Source organism: Pelobates fuscus, chromosome 9 (genome assembly GCF_036172605.1).
Source record: "Pelobates fuscus isolate aPelFus1 chromosome 9, aPelFus1.pri, whole genome shotgun sequence".
NCBI lineage: Eukaryota > Metazoa > Chordata > Amphibia > Anura > Pelobatidae > Pelobates > Pelobates fuscus.
Genome location: NC_086325.1, coordinates 147,317,303 through 147,337,313, shown reverse-complemented (window position 1 = coordinate 147,337,313; position 20,011 = coordinate 147,317,303). Strand labels below are relative to the sequence as shown.

The following is a 20,011-nucleotide window of genomic DNA, read 5'->3' as shown; positions in this document are numbered from 1 at the left end:
GCCTGATCCAATCACAATGCTTCCCCATAGGATTGACTGAGACTGACAAGAAGGCAGATCAGAGGCAGAGCCAGCATGATTCAAACACAGCCCTGGCCAATGAGCATCTCCTCATAGAGATGAAGTGAATCAATGAATCTCTATGAGGAAAGTTCAGTATCTGCATGCAGAGGGAGGAGATACTGAATGTTTAGATATATTTTAGTCAGCCATGACCCAGGAAGGATCTCTAACAGCCATCTGAGGAGTGGCCAGTAGACATGTCCCGAATAGTTCCTGGCGAACATAGCTTGTTCGCGTTCACCACGGATGGCGAACATATGCGATGTTCGGTCCACCCCCTATTCGTCATCATTGAGTAAACTTTGACCCTGTACCTCACAGTCAGCAGACACATTGCAGCCAATCAGCAGCAGACCCTCCCTCCCAGACCCTCCCACCTCCTGGACAGCATCCATTTTAGATTCATTCGGAAGCTGCATTCTTTTTTTTTTTTTAGACAGAAGTGTGTTATATTTGAGCATGCTAGGCTTAACGTGCATATATCATGGCTAGTTGCACTGAGGGTATGAGTATATAGCAGTACATTGTTGTGAAAGATGGCCGTCATGTTTAGGGTGTAGCTTGCACGTTATCAACTGTGTATTTATATCAGCAGCTCCACCACTAGTTATAAATCAAGTGTGAGTCGCCCCATGAGATGAGACTAGTGAATAACATAATACATGAACGGTTAAGGTAAAGGCATGTAAGGAACTACGACAATAAACTCTTTAGGAGGTGAAATAATGACATGTTTAAACGCTTGCTACTTTACGATTAGTTAATGTGCAGAGAGCAGTTCATGTGATCAAAGGCATGGTGTGGAGGATCGGCTATAGTGGGACATGCTTTGCAGGCTGCTGTTTATTGCTTGTGCTCATCCGATCCCTTCTGGGCGCCAGGTGCAGACCCTGGGAGTCCCTAAAACCTGGAAAAACAAAGACAAGTCTCTGGCTGAGTGCCTGGTTCACGGTTTGAGGTGGTGGAAGCTTGTTTTGTCGGGTGGTCGGATCTGTCCCGGTGGTGCTTCACGTCCGGTGCAGGATTGTGGTGGCTTAAGGTGGAGGCGAGTGCTTGACGTGGGGCAGGCTCTGCATTTCTGTTTGTGCCTCCGGTCCCGTCTTCGACGCCTTTTGCGTTGGTGGATTTTAATGGGGACTGCTTCGCTTAGCTGTGGTGGAGCTTTTTGGGGCTGTGGTGGAGCTTGTTGGGGCTTCCTGCTTGTTATTTGCTTCCAAAATTGATTAAAGAGTCTGTCCAGCTTAGACTCAATATCCTGCCATGCTTTGCTGGTACCAGAAGGACACGCGGCTGCCGCCATATTGGGAGAGTCGCAGATGAGTATGTCAGCCTGGGCAGCTGTGCTCTGTGCGTCCATTAGCTCCAGACAGCCTCTCAGGGGTGGACCGGGATAACCCCCACCGGTCCGAGGGGGGGTTAACGGAGCTCCTGCCGGGAAGTAGTTGCTCCTGGGCATCCCAGGATTGGGAGATCGGCCGCCTCTCCCGCCCGGTGAGCACCAGGCCACACTTGCCACGTGGAGGTAAGTAAAACTCTGTCGAGTTGCTGACTGCTATTAAGCATGTCGGGTCGGTCAGGTAGGAGCAACATTGCTGGGTCATCCCCTTCTGGGGTGAAATTCGCTTGTTGATAGCTGCTTAAAGTGAGATATTGAGGGAGCTCACACGAAGTGCGTCTTTCCTCCATGACAGCTAGGCCCCGCCCCCCGGAAGCTGCATTCTTAGTGAGAGGAGGGACAGTGTAGCTGCTGCTGATTTAATGGGGAAATCAATAGCTAGGCTAGTGTATTAAGTGTCCACTACAGTCCTGAAGGACTCATCTGATCTCTGCTGTAAGGACCGCACCCCAAAAAGCCCTTTTTAGGGCTAGAACATTAGTCTGCTTTTTTTTTTTCCTGTGTAATCTAATTGCAGTTGCCTGCCTGCCAGCGTGTGTGTCAGGCTCACAGCGTATACTGTACCCACTTGCCCAGTGCCACCACTCATATCTGGTGTCACAATAGCTTGCATTTAAAAAAAGAAAACCTTTTTTGACTGTAATATAATAGCAGTCAGTTTCCTTCACACGTGTGCGTTTCAGGGCCTGCCAGGGCACAGTGTCACACCAGTGCAACTCATATCTGGTGTAACAGTAGTGTACATTAAAAAAACAAACTAGAAATTTGACTGTGAAATAATAGCAGTCAGTTTCCTTCACACGTGTGCGTTTCAGGGCCTGCCAGGGCACAGTGTCACACCAGTGCAACTCATATCTGGTGTAACAGTAGTGTACATTTAAAAAAAAATAAAATACAATTTTGACTGTAATAGATTGAATAGGAGTTAGTTGTCTGCAAGCGTGTGTGTCAGGCCTACAGCGTCTACTCTGCCAACTTCTGCCAGTGCACAGTGCCACTCATATCTGTTGTCACAGTAGCTTGCACGCATAGTACCACTAATCGAAAAAAAAATGACAGGCAGAGGCAGGCCATCCCTCAGGGGCCGTCGTGGTCGTGGTGCTGTGATTCCCTTTGGCCCTAGAATAATGCCCAGTGTTCAGAGGCCACGTACCCTGAACTTGAAAAGTTCTGAGGACATAGTTGACTGGCTAACACAGGACACCCAATCTTCTACAGCTTCCGCTCGGAACCTTGACGCACCATCCTCCTCCAGCTTAGCTTCGGGCACCTCTCAAGTTACCACTCGCCCGCCTGCCGCCACCACCAACACTAGCACCACAGCCGCTTCACTTGATCTGTCAGAGGAGTTATTTACACATCAGTTGGAAGAAATGAGTGATGCGCAACCATTATTGCCAGAGGATGTAGATAACAGGGATATGTCTCAGTCAGGCAGCATTATACACATGGACGTACGGTGTGATGATGATGATGATGTTGTACCCGCTGCTGCTTCCTTTGCTGAGTTGTCAGATACAAGTGAAGCGGTTGATGATGATGATGCGTCCGTGGATGTCACGTGGGTGCCCGCTAGAAGAGAAGAAGAACAGGGGGAAAGTTCAGATCGGGAGACAGAGAGGAGGAGGAGACGAGTTGGAAGCAGGGGGAGGTCGTCGCAAGGAGCTAGTGGCACAGTCAGACAGCATGCATCGATACCCGGGGTCAGTCAGACAGCACGGCAATCAACGCATGCTGTTGCCACCACCAGAATGCCGTCATTGCAGAGCTCAGCAGTGTGGCATTTTTTCGGTGTGTCTGCCTCTGACAACAGCGATGCCATTTGCAACCTGTGGCATTTTTTCGGTGTGTCTGCCTCTGACAACAGCGATGCCATTTGCAACCTGTGCCAAAAGAAACTGAGTCGTGGGACGTCCAACACCCACCTAGGTACAACTGCTTTGCGAAGGCACTTGATCGCACATCACAAACACCTATGGGATCAACACATGAGTACAAGCAGCACACAAACTCAAAGCCACCATCCTCCTCCTGGTCCAGCATCTTCAGCCACGTCAACCACTGCTGTCCTCCTTGCCCCCTCTCAACCATCCGTCACTCTGTCTCTCGCCTTGAGCAGTTCCTGTTCATCTGCCCACAGTCAGGTGTCTGTCAAGGACATGTTTGAGCGTAAGAAGCCAATGTCACAAAGTCACCCCCTTGCCCGGCATCTGACAGCTGGCTTGTCTGAACTCTTAGCCCGCCAGCTTTTACCATACAAGCGGGTGGAGTCTGAGGCGTTCCAAAAATGTGTAGCTATTGGGACACCGCAGTGGAAGGTACCCGGCCGAAATTTCTTTGCACAAAAGGCAATCCCCAACCTGTACTCGATTGTGCAAAAGGAAGTAATGGCATGTCTGGCACACAGTGTTGGGGCAAGGGTCCATCTGACCACTGATACCTGGTCTGCAAAGCATGGTCAGGGCAGGTATATCACCTACACTGCGCATTGGGTAAACCTGCTGACGGCTGCCAAGCATGGAATGCGTGGCTCTGCAGAGGAGTTGGTGACACCGCCACGACTTGCAGGCAGGCCTGCTGCCACGTCCTCTACTCCTCCTACTCCATCCTCTTCCATAACCTCCTCGGCTGAGTCCTCTTCTGCTGCTGCGTCTTCATCAACGGCACCCCCCCAGCTCCCCAGGTACTATTCCACATCCCGCATACGGCAGTGTCACGCTGTCTTGGGGTTGACTTGCCTGAAAGCAGAGAGTCACACCGGACCAGTACTCCTGTCCGCCCTGAACGCAAAGATGGATCAGTGGCTGACTCCGCATCAACTGGAGATCGGCAAAGTGGTTTGTGACAACGGAAGAAATTTGTTGGTGGCATTGAATTTGGGCAAGTTGACACATGTGCCGTGCATGGCACATGTGTGTAATCTGATCGTACAACGCTTTGTGCATAAGTACCCAGGCTTACAGGACGTCCTGAAGCAGGCCAGGAAGGCGTTCCTACACGGCCATGGCGCACTTTTCAGATATCCAGCGGCGAAACAACATGCCAGTGAGGCGCTTGATTTGCGACAGCCCGACACGTTGGAATTCAACACTCCTAATGTTCGACCGCCTACTCCAACAAGAAAAAGCCGTTAACGACTATTTGCATGACTGGGGTGCTAGTACAGCCTCTGCGGAGCTGGGATTTTTTTTGCCACGTTACTAGACGCTCATGCGCAATGCCTGTAGGCTCATGCGTCCTTTTGAGGAGGTGACAAACCAAGTCAGTCGCACCGAAGGCACCATCAGCGACATCATACCATTTTTTTTCTTCCTGGAGCGTGCCCTGTGAAGAGTGCTGGATCAGGCCGTAGATGAGCGTGAAGAGGAAGAGCTTGTTGTCACCTTTCGGGGACCCTTGGTGTTGTACGTGGCTGGGTGGAGGAAGAGAGACCTTCAATGACATCAGTGAGGACAAGGAATGGGACATGGCTAGCTTGGTATCCAACCTTGTGCAAATGGACTGTTTGCGGTTGTGCAAATGGACTGTTTGCGGTTGTTTGCGGTGCGTTAAACGGGGAGTTTGGTCTGTCACTGGGAAGTGGGCGTAACCCTTACACTACCTGATCGATACAACATCATACCTGATGTTTTAAAGCACGTTATTCCAAACAATTTAGGAATGTTAGGTGATTTATGCCCTTTATGGATTAAAACCAGACTCTGCATCACCTATGTAATTTTCCATGGGAGTTTTGCCATGGATCCCCCTCCAGCATGCCACAGTCCAGGTGTTAGTCCCCTTGAAACAACTTTTCCATCACTATTGTGGCCAGAAAGAGTCCCTGTGGGTTTTAAAATTCGCCTGCCTATTGAAGTCTATGGCAGTTCGCCCGGTTCGCCCGTTCGCGAATATTTGCGGAAATTCGCGTTCGCTTTTTGCGAACGGAAAATTTTATGTTCGCGACATCTCTAGTGGCCAGTGAAGCTATCACTAGGCTGTAATGTAAACAGTGCATTTTCTCTAAAAAGACAGTGTTTACAGCAAAAGGCCTGAAGGGAATGATTCTACTCACCAGAACAAATGCAATAAGCTGTAGTTGTTAAAGGGACACACTAAGACCCCATATCCACTACAAATACAGTAGTGGTATCAGTGTAATGAATCTTTGGGTTATGTAACCCCATATTCTGTCAAACTGTATCTTAGCAGTTTGACAAAAAAATATATATTTGCCAGCATCCAAAGATTGGCCACTTACCTGCTAGTGGTGGTTTCACTCAGTGCTTACACTCTATAATGCTATTGAATGGCTTTCTACAAAGTATCTAAGCAGCAAACAATGGGCTGTGTTCGGGTTTTGCGAGAGCCCTGTACTTTTGTTAAAGAGTTAGACATTTTTATTTTACAGAAAACAAAGCTACATCACCCAAAAACTCCTTACACCATCACCACTACTATCGAGTGTGGTGATTATGGTCTTTACCATATCACATAAAAAAGAGTGCTGATTTAAGTGTGAAGGAACAGGAATGTAGTAAAAAGATATTAAATACTGACCTCCATGACATCCAGTAGCCACAAGAGACGTTCCTGAAACACAAAAGCAAAATATATTTCATAGAAGTAACTAAATAAATACAAGGATATCTATAGATTGACACATTAAGTCAGCCAGACAGAGATCGGAAGACACAGAGGGAAGTACAAAGATCTTACATAGAATGACACACAGGGCCATTCAGACAAACATTCAATCAGTGGCTCACACAGTTGTTTAGATACATACAAACAGACATGTCAGTGACAAACATGTATGTGTGAAAAAAACATATTCACACATGCATGTATGAGATTATTCACTAAAGTCTTTGCAAATTGTAATTCAGTTCCTCACAAATCCTGATTAAGGGGAAACCCGTTCTAGAATGACAGGGTATCATAAGACAAATACAGGCATACACACAGACATACACACAATCTAAGAGTAACTCAGACAGTCAACATTCCTAGTGACCACAACAACTTGAGTGATAAGAGCTATCTACATAGTGACACACAGGTCAAACCAGCTTTAAAAAGACACCTTTATAAACAGACACATTGACAATGTTAACATACAAAAACAAAAACATAAGGCAACAGATAAAGACAAGCAGGTGGATACATAGGCACAGTCACTTGATAGCAACACCTGCCTAATGAGACATGGAGGCAGTGGGAACAAGAGGGATATTAATATAGTGACACCATGATACACTGAGATTAAAGGACACGTAGATAGTGGCACACAGACACACACAGAATTAAAATGCCACTCATATAGCACACAGAGACAGTCAAGTAAATACATTAATATACATTTACACAGTGACACACGGAGAGACAACAAGATCAGTAGTGTTATGTACTCACAAATAGAGACAGCTAGATAGAGACTTGCAAAACAACACACATTCTAAACACAAAGTCTTTCGACGTGATACAAAGTGACCATTGCATTAACACAGGGACATAATGAGAGTGCTGTGTAGATCACAGGATCTCAAGCCAATCCTCATACACCCACACTGGTTCAAGGTTTAGGGATTTCCCAAACTGACACCAACTGAAAACCTGGACTGTATGAAGGGGTGTACGGGGACTGGTTTGGGAGCCCAGAGACACTGTCAGAGATGTAAAAGAGAGAGGACAGGCAGAGGGTAGCTAAAGGTTGCAACAATACCATGCTAAAACTAAGAATGAAACTAGTGCTGTGTGGATATTAGGTGAGGAAAGTGTTGAATTCTGGTTGATTGTTCTGTACCATGAGGTCCACGTACACGTGTCATTGGAAGGAATGTGACATTTACTAGTTTGGGCACTGCATATAGGTTGAATTCTACACTACAGCAGTCCTGTGCAGTGCTGCATGCCACATGCAGTGCCCTTACCCTGGCGGTGCTGACTGTTTGGTGACTCTCTGTGGATGAAGTGCTTGGGCTCTGAGACAGGACAGAGATGGTGTCCCCTGATCGGTGGCGAGATTTCATTGACTCAATCTCCCTCTTCAACACCATGTTATCAAACACAACCAGATCTTGTGGGGTGACCTGGGACCGCAGCTCAGACAAAAGGGAAAACTACGAAAAATGAATTATCGGGGCAAGCACAAATATACGTACATGTAAACAGTCTTATCTTATGACATACACCAAGAACAGGAACATGGAACACAGAAGTCAATTAATAAAAACACACATAATCCAATTGTCATCATTTGAACTATGACTATCTCCATATCCTCGTTCTACTATAGGGACAGGTTTATTCTACAAACTCCGAATTGTAGAGAATTGGAATTTTAATGGCAAACTGTAGGCTAAAATGGCCTAGCTGTGTCTATAATTGAGTTGGGGGACTTCTCCAAATCTTCCGTATTTCTTTAAATTTTGTCATTGGGGTGGCATATATTGCTACAGATCGGTGTTTAGTGAATAAACCCTTCCCTTATGTAGAACAGGCCTGCACAACTTGCGGCCCCCCCAGATGTTTTGAACGACAACTCCCATGATCCCCTGTCTATCAGCCATGATTCCCTGGCTATCTGTTTCATTTTCTCACAACAGATGGGCTGTTTCCACCCAAACCTTTGAGATAAATAATATATATGTATCTTAATTCAGCTCCTGTGTGCATATCATGTACTGCCTCCCCAAACCTTTTCTATATCCTATCCCTTTAACCCCTCCCATAGCAGATCACATAATTAAACCTTCGTTTAGCAGTTTATATGAATAATTAATTGCTTGATGTAACACACAGAGATGAGGATAAAATTGAAATGGAAAATTTCAATCTGCTGATTTTTAAAATAGTTCTAATACTCTGAGTGATTTCGTGCCAATGTTCAATTGGTTTTTAATTTGCTTTATAATAAACAAATTGTGTTATGCTATGTTGAAGCACTTCATATTTTGAAGAGAGAGAAAACGCCAAGCTTAAGGGATCTGATTTCCTTGAAAACATGCATTTCTTGCGTTACGCCTCTTGTCGTTTGGCTTGGGAGTGGATAATACAGAGGTTTGTGGATTTTATACAGTGCTTAATTAAAAAATAATAACTCAACAGGTTTTACTAACGACCCCCAAACAATAAATTAACCACAAAAAAAAAATCTAAACTCTTTGCCATTTACAGCAGAAAATTTGACCCAGAAAATAAGTCAAATCAGTTCCTTGAATTTGATTTAATTCTAGTATATTTACTAACAGCCAAAATGAAGACAAACTTACTAAATGTAAAAATGAAGAGACCTAAATTGCCCATAATTAAATATGTAAATATGGGGGAACCGTTGAATTTGCACCTCTAATGTACTTCGTTTGCAAATAAATGTTAATTGTTTTTCACCGGTTTCTGAATTTTGCAATTCAGGTACAAATTCAAAGCTTGGTGACATTTCTTCCTTGATCTTATTCTTGTTATCCTTCTCTAACTGATGCTAATCTGTTACCTTAGCTTGGGTGTTGAGTAGCTCAAACATAGCCATGACCAGAGCTTGCACTGGGATATGTCGCTCTTTGTATTGCTGCAGGTAGTAGGACATGGTACTTCTCTCGGGCTCGGTCAGGAGTAGTCGGGCCCTCTCCTCCAAGAGAGCCAAGTTCTGGTTTCCTAGACTGCTCAGAGTCACTTGTGAACCAGTCGGGCCACGATAGAATAATGGCTATAAGGCAGAACAAGTAGATAAGATAAGTGAACAAGGAGGGCACACTATAAAACCAGTAAACAGACCAAACAAAACCAGGCTTGTAAAGGGATGGGGTGCTCACTCAATGACTCTATTCCCAATAGAGTCTATGGATACTAATGTAAAGAAAGAATAAGGAGCACATCTCATAATAAGAAACCACATTTTATGAGAATAATCAATATCAATACACAAATCTATACATTAACCATGTATCAGACTGAATGAAATGACAAAAGGAATACGCTATCCATAAATTAAAATACATTTAAAAAAAAAAAAAAAAAAAAAAAAACAACACATGACATAGGGACATGATGGTATGAGAGACAAGGGGTACCAAAGCAAAAAGGAACAGCTCAAATCCCAAAGTTTTGGCTAAACTACCTTTCAAGGGAGCACAAAAAGAACCCGGGGAGTAAGTAACTGCTTTTCAAATAATTGTTCTCACCTTTGTCTGGTTCTCAGAGTGGTTAAAGAGAGCCCTGTGGAGAGAGACACAACCACCATCAATCAATGACGAGCAGTAATGAACCAGTATCCTTATGTTCTATTTAGACAGCTGAGAGAGAACAATCTATCCACCTCGATCCACTTCACACATTCAAACATGCACTCAACCAACATAGACTGCAACCAGTTTATAGACACTGGCAGTAGCCAATGCAGGGCCGGATGTAAATCATGAGCACCTGTAAGCACCCCTCAGAAACCCTCTTCTAAAGTAATGTAAAATGTGACTGTTTAAATATGATATAAAAAAATTGTTGTATACACACACACACACACATATAAAGCGAGTCTGTGAATGTATATGTGAGTGTAGTATGTGCAGTAGTGCGTGTATATGTCTGAATGCATGTCTACGTATGTATATCTGTTTATGTGTGTGCAGTAGTTTGTGTATATGTCTGAATGCATGTCTATGTATGTGTGTATATCTGTGTATCTGTGTGAAGCATTGTGGCTAGCAGCATGTGCAGTAGTGTGTGTAGTAGTATGTGTCTGTAGTGTGTGTAGCAGTATGTGTGCGTAGTGTGTAGCAGTATGTGTGTGTAGTGTGGGTAGCAGTGTGTATGTGTAGCAGTATGTGTGTGTAGTGTGTGTATCAGTACGTGTGTGTAGTGTGGGTAGCAGCATGTGTGTGTAGTGTGGGTAGCAGTATGTGTGTGTAGTGTGTGTATCAGTATGTGTGTGTAGTGTGTGTAGCATTATGTGTGTGTAGTGTGGGTAGCAGTATGTGTGTGTAGTGTGTGTAGTATTACGTGTGTGTAGTGTGTGTAGCAGTGTGTAGTGTGTGTAGGAGTGTGTAATGTAGGTAGCAGTGTGTGTAGCAGTATGTTTGTGTAGTGTGGGTAGCAGTACGTGGGTGTAGTGTGTGTAGCAGTACATGTGTGTAGTGTGTGTAGCAATATGTGTGTGTAGTGTGGGTAGCAATGTGTGTGTAGCAGTATGTGTGTGTAGTGGGTGTATCAGTACGTATGTGTAGTGTGGGTAGCAGTGTGTAGCATTATGTGTGTGTAGTGTGTGTATCAGTACGTGGGTGTAGTGTGGGAAGCAGTACCTGGGTGTAGTGTGTGTAGCAGTACGTGTGTGTAGTGTGTGTAGCAGGATATTTGTGTAGTGTGTGTAGCAGTACGTGTGTGTACTGTGTGTAGCAGTATGTGGGTGTAGTGTGGGTAGCAGTATGCGTGTGTAGTGTGTGTAGCAGTACGTGTGTGTAGCAGTACGTGTGTTTAGTGTGGGTAGCAGTATGTGTGTGTAGTGTGGGTAGCAGTATGTGTGTGTAGCATTATGTGTGTGTAGTGTGAGTAGCAGTATGTGTGTGTAGTGTGGGTAGCAGTACGTGTGTGTAGTGTGGGTAGCAGTATGTGTGTGTAGTGTGGGTACCAGTAAGTGTGTGCAGTGTGGGTAGCAGTATGTGTGTGTAGTGTGTGTAGCAGTACGTGTGTGTAGTGTGTGTAGCAGTATGTGTGTTTAGTGTGGGTAGCAGTATGTGTGTGTAGTGTGGGTAGCAGTATGTGTGTGTAGCATTATGTGTGTGTAGTGTGAGTAGCAGTATGTGTGTGTAGTGTGGGTAGCAGTACGTGTGTGTAGTGTGGGTAGCAGTATGTGTGTGTGGTGTGTGTAGCAGTAAGTGTGTGTAGTGTGGGTAGCAGTATGTGTGTGTAGTGGGGGTAGCACTCCTTTTTTCCATAGGGTATGGCTATAATTCCACCATCATACCTAAAACATAAACAACAACGTGTACTTACAGTGATATTTAAAACAGACAAGTGCAACTTCTTTCCGATCTTGACAAAAGTGATAAAACATTTTTTATTTCAAGTCACATTCCCTTTCAGGTAGATGAGTTTATTGTGAAGCTAAAACTTATGCTAACATTAATGCCATAATAATTTCATGTCTCCATTATACAAACGGATGGCATAAGACAGAATTATTTAGAATGTAATTATACTTAATGTCTACTGAGACGGATGTCTTCCAGGTAAATATGTTGTTTAATGTTTCTGTAAATTTGCCGACACAACATAGCTTTAATTGGTACATTTACCTCACATTGACCTTGTCATTCTATTTTATGTATGTTTGGTTATTAGATAATTAAATACCAGTATACCACTGATAATAACAATGAAAATCACCTATAAGTTTTGTTAATCTGATGTTCCATTTTTTTAAACCAAAAGAGAGAGGGAAAAAGCCAAAAGCAGTTCACCTCAAGAGTGGAGCGTATGGTATATAGATCAGACACCTACCCTTTAAATGGGTGATTTGGTCTTATCTTAACGATAACACTTATGTTACATCCAATTCAGATACATATGTACATGAAAAACATAAAGAAAACAAACAATAGTGTAAATCCGTATGGCTATTGTATCAGGAAATAATCCAAATAATTTTCCACTCACGTGTATTAGAGCCCTATGTAGGATAGGCTCAAATCACGTTCGCTTATGCGCCGTTTGGTGGCACTTTCCCCTTAAGTAGATATGACTCTCTTCCTCAATATAGGGAGACAAGAAGGTGACAACATACAAAGCTATCTGGTGTAGTATGTTGGAAAATATATTTCAGAAATATATGCCTTTAAATAATTGCTCACCTTATCCAGAGCCCAAGTACCTGGCTCTGGGTTAAAACAGCTTGGGTGCCTTTTGAAGGGGACACCTCCCTTTGGAGCAGATGCAAAGGTGTCCCCCTCAAGAGGCACCCAAGCTGTTTTAACCCAGAGCCAGGTGCACTTAGGATTGCTGCAGGTAGGCAGCTTTATTGAAACAAAAACTGCAACGTTTCGGCCTACACCGAGCCCTTTATCAAGCTGATAAAGGCCCCTGTGTAGGCCGAACATTGCAGTACAGTTGCAATCCTTTCAAATATTTTCCTATAGCTAATGACCAATCTGTAGCCCCAAATTATATCCCTGTTACCCCATAGGTTAGGGGTGTATCAGCTTTTAGAAGCCACCTTACCATGGTCTTAAAGGCAGAGGCGGCTCTAGACTTTATGAGGCCTTAGGCGAAACTCAAACATGAGGCCCCACTAACAAAAAAGTGTCACATATACACATTGATGCACAGTTTACCTGTGTATGTGCCTGAGAGTGTGTCTGACAGAGAGTATCCTTGTGTGTGTGTGTGTGAATGTATGTCTCTGTGAGCATGTTTGCGTTTTTGTCTGAGACCCTATGTGTATGGGGGGGTGATGGTGAGAAGGAGAGGCGGGTGATGGTGAGAGGGGGTGATGGTGACAGGGAGGTGATGGTGTGGGGGTGATGGTAATGTGAGAGTGAGGGGGGTGATGTGAGAGGGGGTAATGAGAGAGGGAGGGGGGATGTGAGAGGGAGGGGGGATGTGAGAGGGAGTGGGAGGGGGGTGATGTGAGAGGGAGGGGGTGATGTGAGAAGGAGGGGTTGATGCTGAGGGTGGTGGGGGATGGTAAGGCTGAGGGTGATGGGTGATGCTGAGTGTAGTGGGGGATGGTGAGGCTGAGGGTAGTGGGTTGATGCTGAGGGTGGTGTGGGGGTAGTGAGGCTGAGGGTGGTGTGGGGGTTAGTGAGGCTGAGGGTGGTGTGGGGGGTAGTGATGATGAGGGTGGTGTGGGGGTAGTGAGGCTGAGGGAGGTGTGGGGGTAGTGAGGATGAGGGGGGTGTGGAGGTAGTGAGGCTGAGGGTGGTGTGGGGGTAGTGAGGGTGGTGTGGGGGTGAGGCTGAGGGTGGTGTGGGGGGTAGTGAGGCTGAGGGTGGTTGGTGGTGGTGATGCTGAGGGTGGTGTGGGGGTGGTGATGGGGTAGTGAGGCTGAGGGTGGTGTGGGGGTAGTGAGGCTGAAGGTGGTGTGGGATAGTGAGGCTGAAAGTGGGGGGTGATGGTGAGGGGTGGTGAGGGAAAACCTACCTTAATTTCCCTGGTGGTCCGGTGGCCATTGCTTCCGGTCTGCAGCTCCGCAGAGCTGCAGACCATGTAATCTCGAGAGATGTCAGAGCATTGCCGTGGTAACCCGCGGCAACGCTCTGATTGGCAGGTTTTCGTGAGACACATGGTCTGCAGCTCTGCTCACTGCGGAGCTGCAGACCGGTGTCCTCGGTGGCTGGCTGGGCAGCCAGGAGGGGCCTTGCACCCGGCGGCATACCGGGCAAGCCGCCGGGTTCCCTCCTGGTGTCAGGTCCTCGGTCACTGATCGAGGACGTGACACAGTCTGCCCACAGGCGGTTGAGGCGGCCACGAGGCCCCAGCCAGTGCGAGGCCTTAAGGCGGCCGCCGAAACCGCCTAATTAGAGAGCCGCCTCTGCTTAAAGGCATGTACTGGGACCTGATCAGGCATGTTGAACAATGATATATAAAATAGTCTCATTATTTACAGCTCTTTTTTTGCTAATGCGAGGATTGCTGACACATATATAAAAAGAATGCACTTCTATGACAACTGTTGATTATAAGCATGATAATGCTCTACTATGACACTCGACTTATTTAATGCAATATGTAGCACATGCAAAAATACTAAACTTTTTTTTTTAAAGTTCATCCAAATATATTTAAAACTAATTTATTGATTTGAAAACCTTATCCGAAAATATTAAATCGAGGCCTTTTAACCATTTTTATTTTAATTAGGGTTTAAATATTTTCTTATGCTTTGTTTTAACGCAATTTAGTTCCATTAATCCTATTTTATTCACACGGCTATATTTTATTTGGGTTTTCTCCTTTGTATACACTACAAAATCGATAAATGTTTTAGTGGACAATAAAGCCCAAGCAAAACAAAACAAAACAAAAAAAAATCCATCAAGCAGATTCCAATGCATCTCAAAGCACATATACTACACTGTAAACATTATAGACTGAATACTAGATTGCTTTTATAAAAAAAAAAAGAACTCTAAACTATATAGACGAGCACAACTCTAACCAATAAAGTGTGAAATAATGGATGATGTAGTTAAAGAAAAAAAAATGGAACCATAAAGTGTAATCCGCATCTGAGACGAAAATAAAATCTGCCCCAGCTCAGATCCCAAAACATTAAAAAAAAATAGGCTTTCTGTGTGAGGATCAAAAAAATTTAATTGGAAATGAATAAAAAAATCATGAAAATCATGTTTCAAATTGAGCTCCTATAACTGGAGTCAGAATGAATTACAAAAGAAGGTTTTAAATCACCAAGACTCTTCATAAAATAGTCAAGACCCGTAAGCCTCGGAGTCAAGGGAAATAAGTCCACACGCAAAGAAAACACAGGGTTCTGATTAAAAACAACGCTGTAATGCTTCATCCCTACCCAGTCATACAGTTATTATCATTATTTTTATCTACGACAAATTCCACAGGGCTGAATAGCTGTCATACAAAATAAAAACATTTCTCCACCAAATAATTTGCACACAACTGATAACGACTGATAAACAAAACAAAACGCAACGTAAAAGTACAATGTATTGAGAGAGAAGACTTACTACGAGCTGGTTTAATAATGGACAAAAAATAAGATAATTAAGCATTTGCTAGTTGTAGATGATCTAAAGAGTGGAGGAACGTTTAATGAAGCAAGGAAAAGTATTCCATAAGAATGGTGTTGAACACTTTCAATTTGGCATATATCTTTCTAATTATATCTGATTCTTGACATCACAGGATCTCCTTACAAAGAACAATCAGGATTATTTGTAGAGAATATTACGGGGGGCAAAGACATAACCTTTATTGACAAAGACCAACAAGACGGTGGCCAAAATGTCATTTCTACCCATTTCACTGTCTTAATAAAAGGATTGCATTGACTGAGAAGGTGTACCAAACCATATATTTCTATGGTCTCTTTACCGAATTATGGATCTGGGGTCTTCAGCACCTTCCGAGTAGGAGTGATCACCACTGTATATTTGTGTATATATAACCTTTTTACATGCTATCATTTAAGTAAAAGAAAGGCCAATTTTTATTTTGGTAGGTGGGGCGAGGAATGGTGTGGACAATTGACCTCCATGCCCCATAAGAATCTGCTGATCCTATAAAATAAGGCATGGTTTGAAACTTTTCTTTCAGCATTGGTTAGACTAAAAATCTCAACCTGGCTTAGAGGTCTACAACAAGTCAACAACACATCATGTCCTTTATGTATAACAAAATAATAGGGCGATTGGTCAAAGTTTTTTTTTTTTTTTTTTTAAATTCTTTATTTATTATAAGGTTACAATATCACATGCATCAGTAACATTTTCCGACATAAACCATTAGGAGTACATCAAGGCAGGCATAAGAACATATAGGTTGCATATAAGTACAATAGTAATAAAACACAACCTGTTGCGCTAGGTATGATAGATTGCGCTACCGCCCCGACGTACCACTCAGGTTCAGGGTGCTCCACCTTAATTTTTTAATAAATGTAAAATAAGAAAAAAGGAAAGAAAGAGACTTGATTGGTCCCATCACTTGATACGAGTTAGCCAGGATAACATGATGACGGCATCTGTTGGGCCTTGTGGTACTCAAGTATACTTCCCCACTCCGACCTTAAGTAGAAGGCAGCCTCAATAAGGGTGCGGTCTAACCATATTAATCCCCGGCAGTAGTAGCTCTCTGGAGGCAGGGTGAGGAATGTGCCGTCAGATAGTAGGGGGTAGAGGGACCATGCAGAGTCAATAGTGAAAAAATAGTGATAGAAAGTAGAAAAGAAAGAGATTGAGATGGTGAGAGGGATCGGGAAGGGGTCTAGGGGAGGGGGGGAGGGGGAGGGGGACGCCGGGACCCGTTAGCTCATTTGAACATTTAAACATCAGTACACGTGGGCAGTGGGTGTACCATATTCTGACGGTTATAAGGTGTGTGACATCGATGGGGTCTCGTATAGCTTGCTAATCTCCCGGCGGGAACCTGAAAGTCCCGTTACAGGAGAAAAACACGGGGTGTATTAACAGGTGCAGACATGCTGAGAGAGGTGGGGGGATGGGGGAATGAGCCCTCCTCCCTTAATCGCCCACTCCGCTATCTATCCATGGAGCCCAAACCTTTTCAAACTTCGTAAGCGTGCCTCTGACCTTAGCCGTCAGTTTGTCCATTAGAAATGTATCTTTAATCTTGTGTAGGACAACATTTAGTGGGGGAGTAATACTTTGTAGCCACATTTGTGCTAGGGCTCGTCTAGCGGCCAAATTTACTTTATGAATTAGTGACTGTTCCATTCTGGACCAGCCTTCCAGAGGCCTGGCCAGAAGGAAAACCCAAGGGTCTAGAGTGATCTCTCTATCAAAGATAGTTTTCAGTAACCCTGCTATCTGTTTCCAGAATTGCTGAACCATCGGGCATTCCCACCACATATGCATGTAGGTTCCCTTATTGCCGCAACCTTTCCAGCATAAGTCCGTGGGCGTTTTATGCATCCTATGGAGTTTAACCGGAGTGGTGTACCACCTAAACATGGTCTTGTAAGCTTGTTCCTGCATGGAGACAGACACCGACGAAGTCGCAGCGGCTTCCCAGATATCCTGCCAGTCCACTCCCTCAAGCTCCTCGCCAAGATCGGCCTCCCACTGTGCTATGTAGGTGAGTGCCCCCCACTCCGAAGTGGAGGTACTTAAGTGAGCGTATATGGCAGTGATAAGGCCTTTCGGGAATTGCTCCTTAAGGCACATGTTCTCGAAGAACGTAGGCGGAGTTAATGCTATAGCCCGAACCGCCGGTGTTTGAGCAAAGTCCCTAAGTTGTAGATACCGGAAGAAGTCAGAGGGGCGCAAAGTCGCCCTAGTCTTCAGTTCCTCAAACTGTATTATCGAGCCGCCTTCGTACAGTTGACATAGACGTTGGATTCCCGTGCTCTCTATGCCCCTGAAATCTCTAGCTGCCAGTCCCGGGCTGAAGGCTGCATTCCTTAGGTAAGGAGCTAACGGAGAGGACTGCGTGGAGAACCCGTATTTAAGCGACGTAGCATCCCAGAGTTTCATAGAGTTCGCAATGGCCGGGCATTTGATGTGTGAGATTGGCCTGTTGGCCTTGGGAACCCACATAAAGAATTGGGGGATGTCAGGTCCCATGAGGGAAGATTCTAGGTCCACCCACCTCCTCTCATCCGGAGGAGAGTGCCATAACGCTATTTGCGTAAGTTGGGCTGCCAAGTAATAAAAGTATAGATTCGGTAAGCCCAGGCCGCCTCTAGATTTTGCTCTGTACAGAATATTTCGAGATATTCTGTGTTTCTTGTTTTGCCAAATAAACTTCCCTATGGCTTGCTGGAGCGTACCCAGGTCGGACTTAGTCAGTCTAACCGGCAGAGCCTGAAATAGGAAAAGGATCCGAGGGAGCACGTTCATTTTCACCGTGTGGATCCTACCTATCCAAGAGATCGGTTTATCCTGCCATCTGTCCATATCCGCAATTAAAGTGCGGATTAAGGGTGCATAATTTTGTTGGTGTAGGTGGGTCGGGTCCGCTGTCAGCCGAACCCCTAGGTATTTGATATAATCTCTAGCAATAGGAATCTTATATGTCTCCCTTATGTGAGCTATGTCAGAATCGTGCATACGGAGTGGGAGAGCGCTTGATTTGAAGAGGTTCACCTTATAACCGGCCAACCTGCTATAGGAGTCCAACACGGCCATCAAAGCTGCCATCGAAGCCCCTGGTTCAGTCAGGGTCAGCAAAGCCGGAGACCACGTATCGCTGGCTTCCGATCTGAATTCCTCGAATTTCCTGAGTATCACGTATCTTTTGCAATAGGGGCTCCAACGACAGAGCAAACAATAAAGGGGACAACGGGCAGCCCTGCCTCGTTCCGTTGCCTAAACTAAATGGTATAATTTTCGATCCTGCTATCCGGACCCGTGCCTGCACTTCAGTATACATTGCCCTAATTGCAGTCAGGTAAGTAGCCGGGAGGCCAAAGTGCCTAAGGACCTCAAATAAGTAAAGCCATTTGACTCTGTCAAAGGCCTTCTCCGCGTCTAGCGACAAGAGCAGCGTCGGGATCCCTTTACCCACCTGCCTCCAAATGAGATCGATGTTACGTCTAGTATTTTCGAATAATTGCCTACTAGGAATAAATCCCACCTGGTCTGGATGGATTAGACTCGTGAGGAAAGGGTTTAATCGGGTAGCCAGGATCTTAGCCAGAATTTTTGAATCGTGATTAATTAATGAGATCGGGCGAAAGTTTTCCGGAACCGAGTCATCCTTGCCAGGCTTAGGTAGTAGTACCATGTCGGCCAGAGACATATCCCTGTCCGGAGCGCCACCTTCCATAAGGTCGTTGAACAAGGTTTCTAAGTGGGGTGTGATTTCGTCTCGAAAGATTTTGTAGTAGCTACCTTCAAAGCCATCCGGGCCCGGAGCTTTGTTACCTTTCAAAGCGGTTATTGCCGCGTCAATCTCTTCGGCCGTGATCCGTGAACCAAGGGTAGCGGACTCTTCCCTTCTTAATCGCGGCAGAGTCAGTTGAGATAAGAAATGCTTAGTATCCTCGGTTTCACGTTGACGCGTCGCCTCGTCGCAGTTCGAATGGTTGTATAGGTTGGAAAAGTAATCCGTAAAAACCCAAGCTATGTCGGTGGGATCTGTACAGTTCCCACCCGAACTGTTTTTAATTCTTATTATATGTGAGTGGCCTTGTCTCGGGTGAAGAGTTCTGGCTAGCAACATGTCCATTTTGTTAGATTTTTCATAATAGGTCCTCTTGGACCATATTAGAGCTCTAGCCGTGTCATCAAGGAGTGCCTCGCGAACCGATGCCCGCAGGTCCTGTACGCTCGCTAGTGTAGTGGGCGACGAGGCAGCTTTATGTTTTTCCTCAGCATTTCCCAAAGCTTCTAGAAGAGACGATATTAATTGCGTTTTGCGTTTTTTCTTCAGTGAGGCTTCGCGAATCAAAATACCGCGGATAACCGCCTTATGGGCGGCCCACACCGTGGCCGGGCGGAGGCCCGACTCCGTTTCCCTAGCAAAATATTCCGTCAATTCCTTCCGAACTACGTCCACCACCGCCAGATCTTGTAACAAAGAAGTATTTAACTTCCAGGACCATGGGGACGCCACACATAAGTTGTCCAAGGTCAGCGTGACCTCAGCGTGATCGGACCAAGTGATAGAGCCGATCGTAGCACCCGAAACCTTTGACGCCGAGTGAGAGTTTACTAAAAACATATCGATCCTAGAATAAGTGTCGTGGGGTGCTGAATAGAAAGTGTAATCGCGGTCCGCAGGATGATGTGCCCTCCAGATGTCCAAGAGGCCCGTTCGGAGGACAAAGGAGTGGAAAATTTTATCTTGTCTCCCTCTCCCATGCGACCGCGGAAGGCCGCAGCCCTGGCTCCGGTCTACGGCCGGACACGGGGCGGCGTTAAG

General features: G+C 45.1%; 1 protein-coding gene across 1 annotated transcript in view; it reads right to left on the bottom strand.

Moving 5' to 3' along the window:
- The window catches only part of WHRN (whirlin), a 182,815-nt gene that overhangs the window by 24,384 nt on the left and 138,420 nt on the right, over window positions 1-20,011 (bottom strand). Inside the window, exons 6-9 of the mRNA XM_063432685.1 lie at window positions 9,622-9,655; window positions 8,934-9,146; window positions 7,372-7,560; window positions 5,999-6,031 (exon numbers count right to left, since the gene is read on the bottom strand). Of these exons, the coding sequence (XP_063288755.1) occupies window positions 5,999-6,031; window positions 7,372-7,560; window positions 8,934-9,146; window positions 9,622-9,655 (469 nt within the window). The remainder of the gene's footprint in view (window positions 1-5,998; window positions 6,032-7,371; window positions 7,561-8,933; window positions 9,147-9,621; window positions 9,656-20,011) is intronic.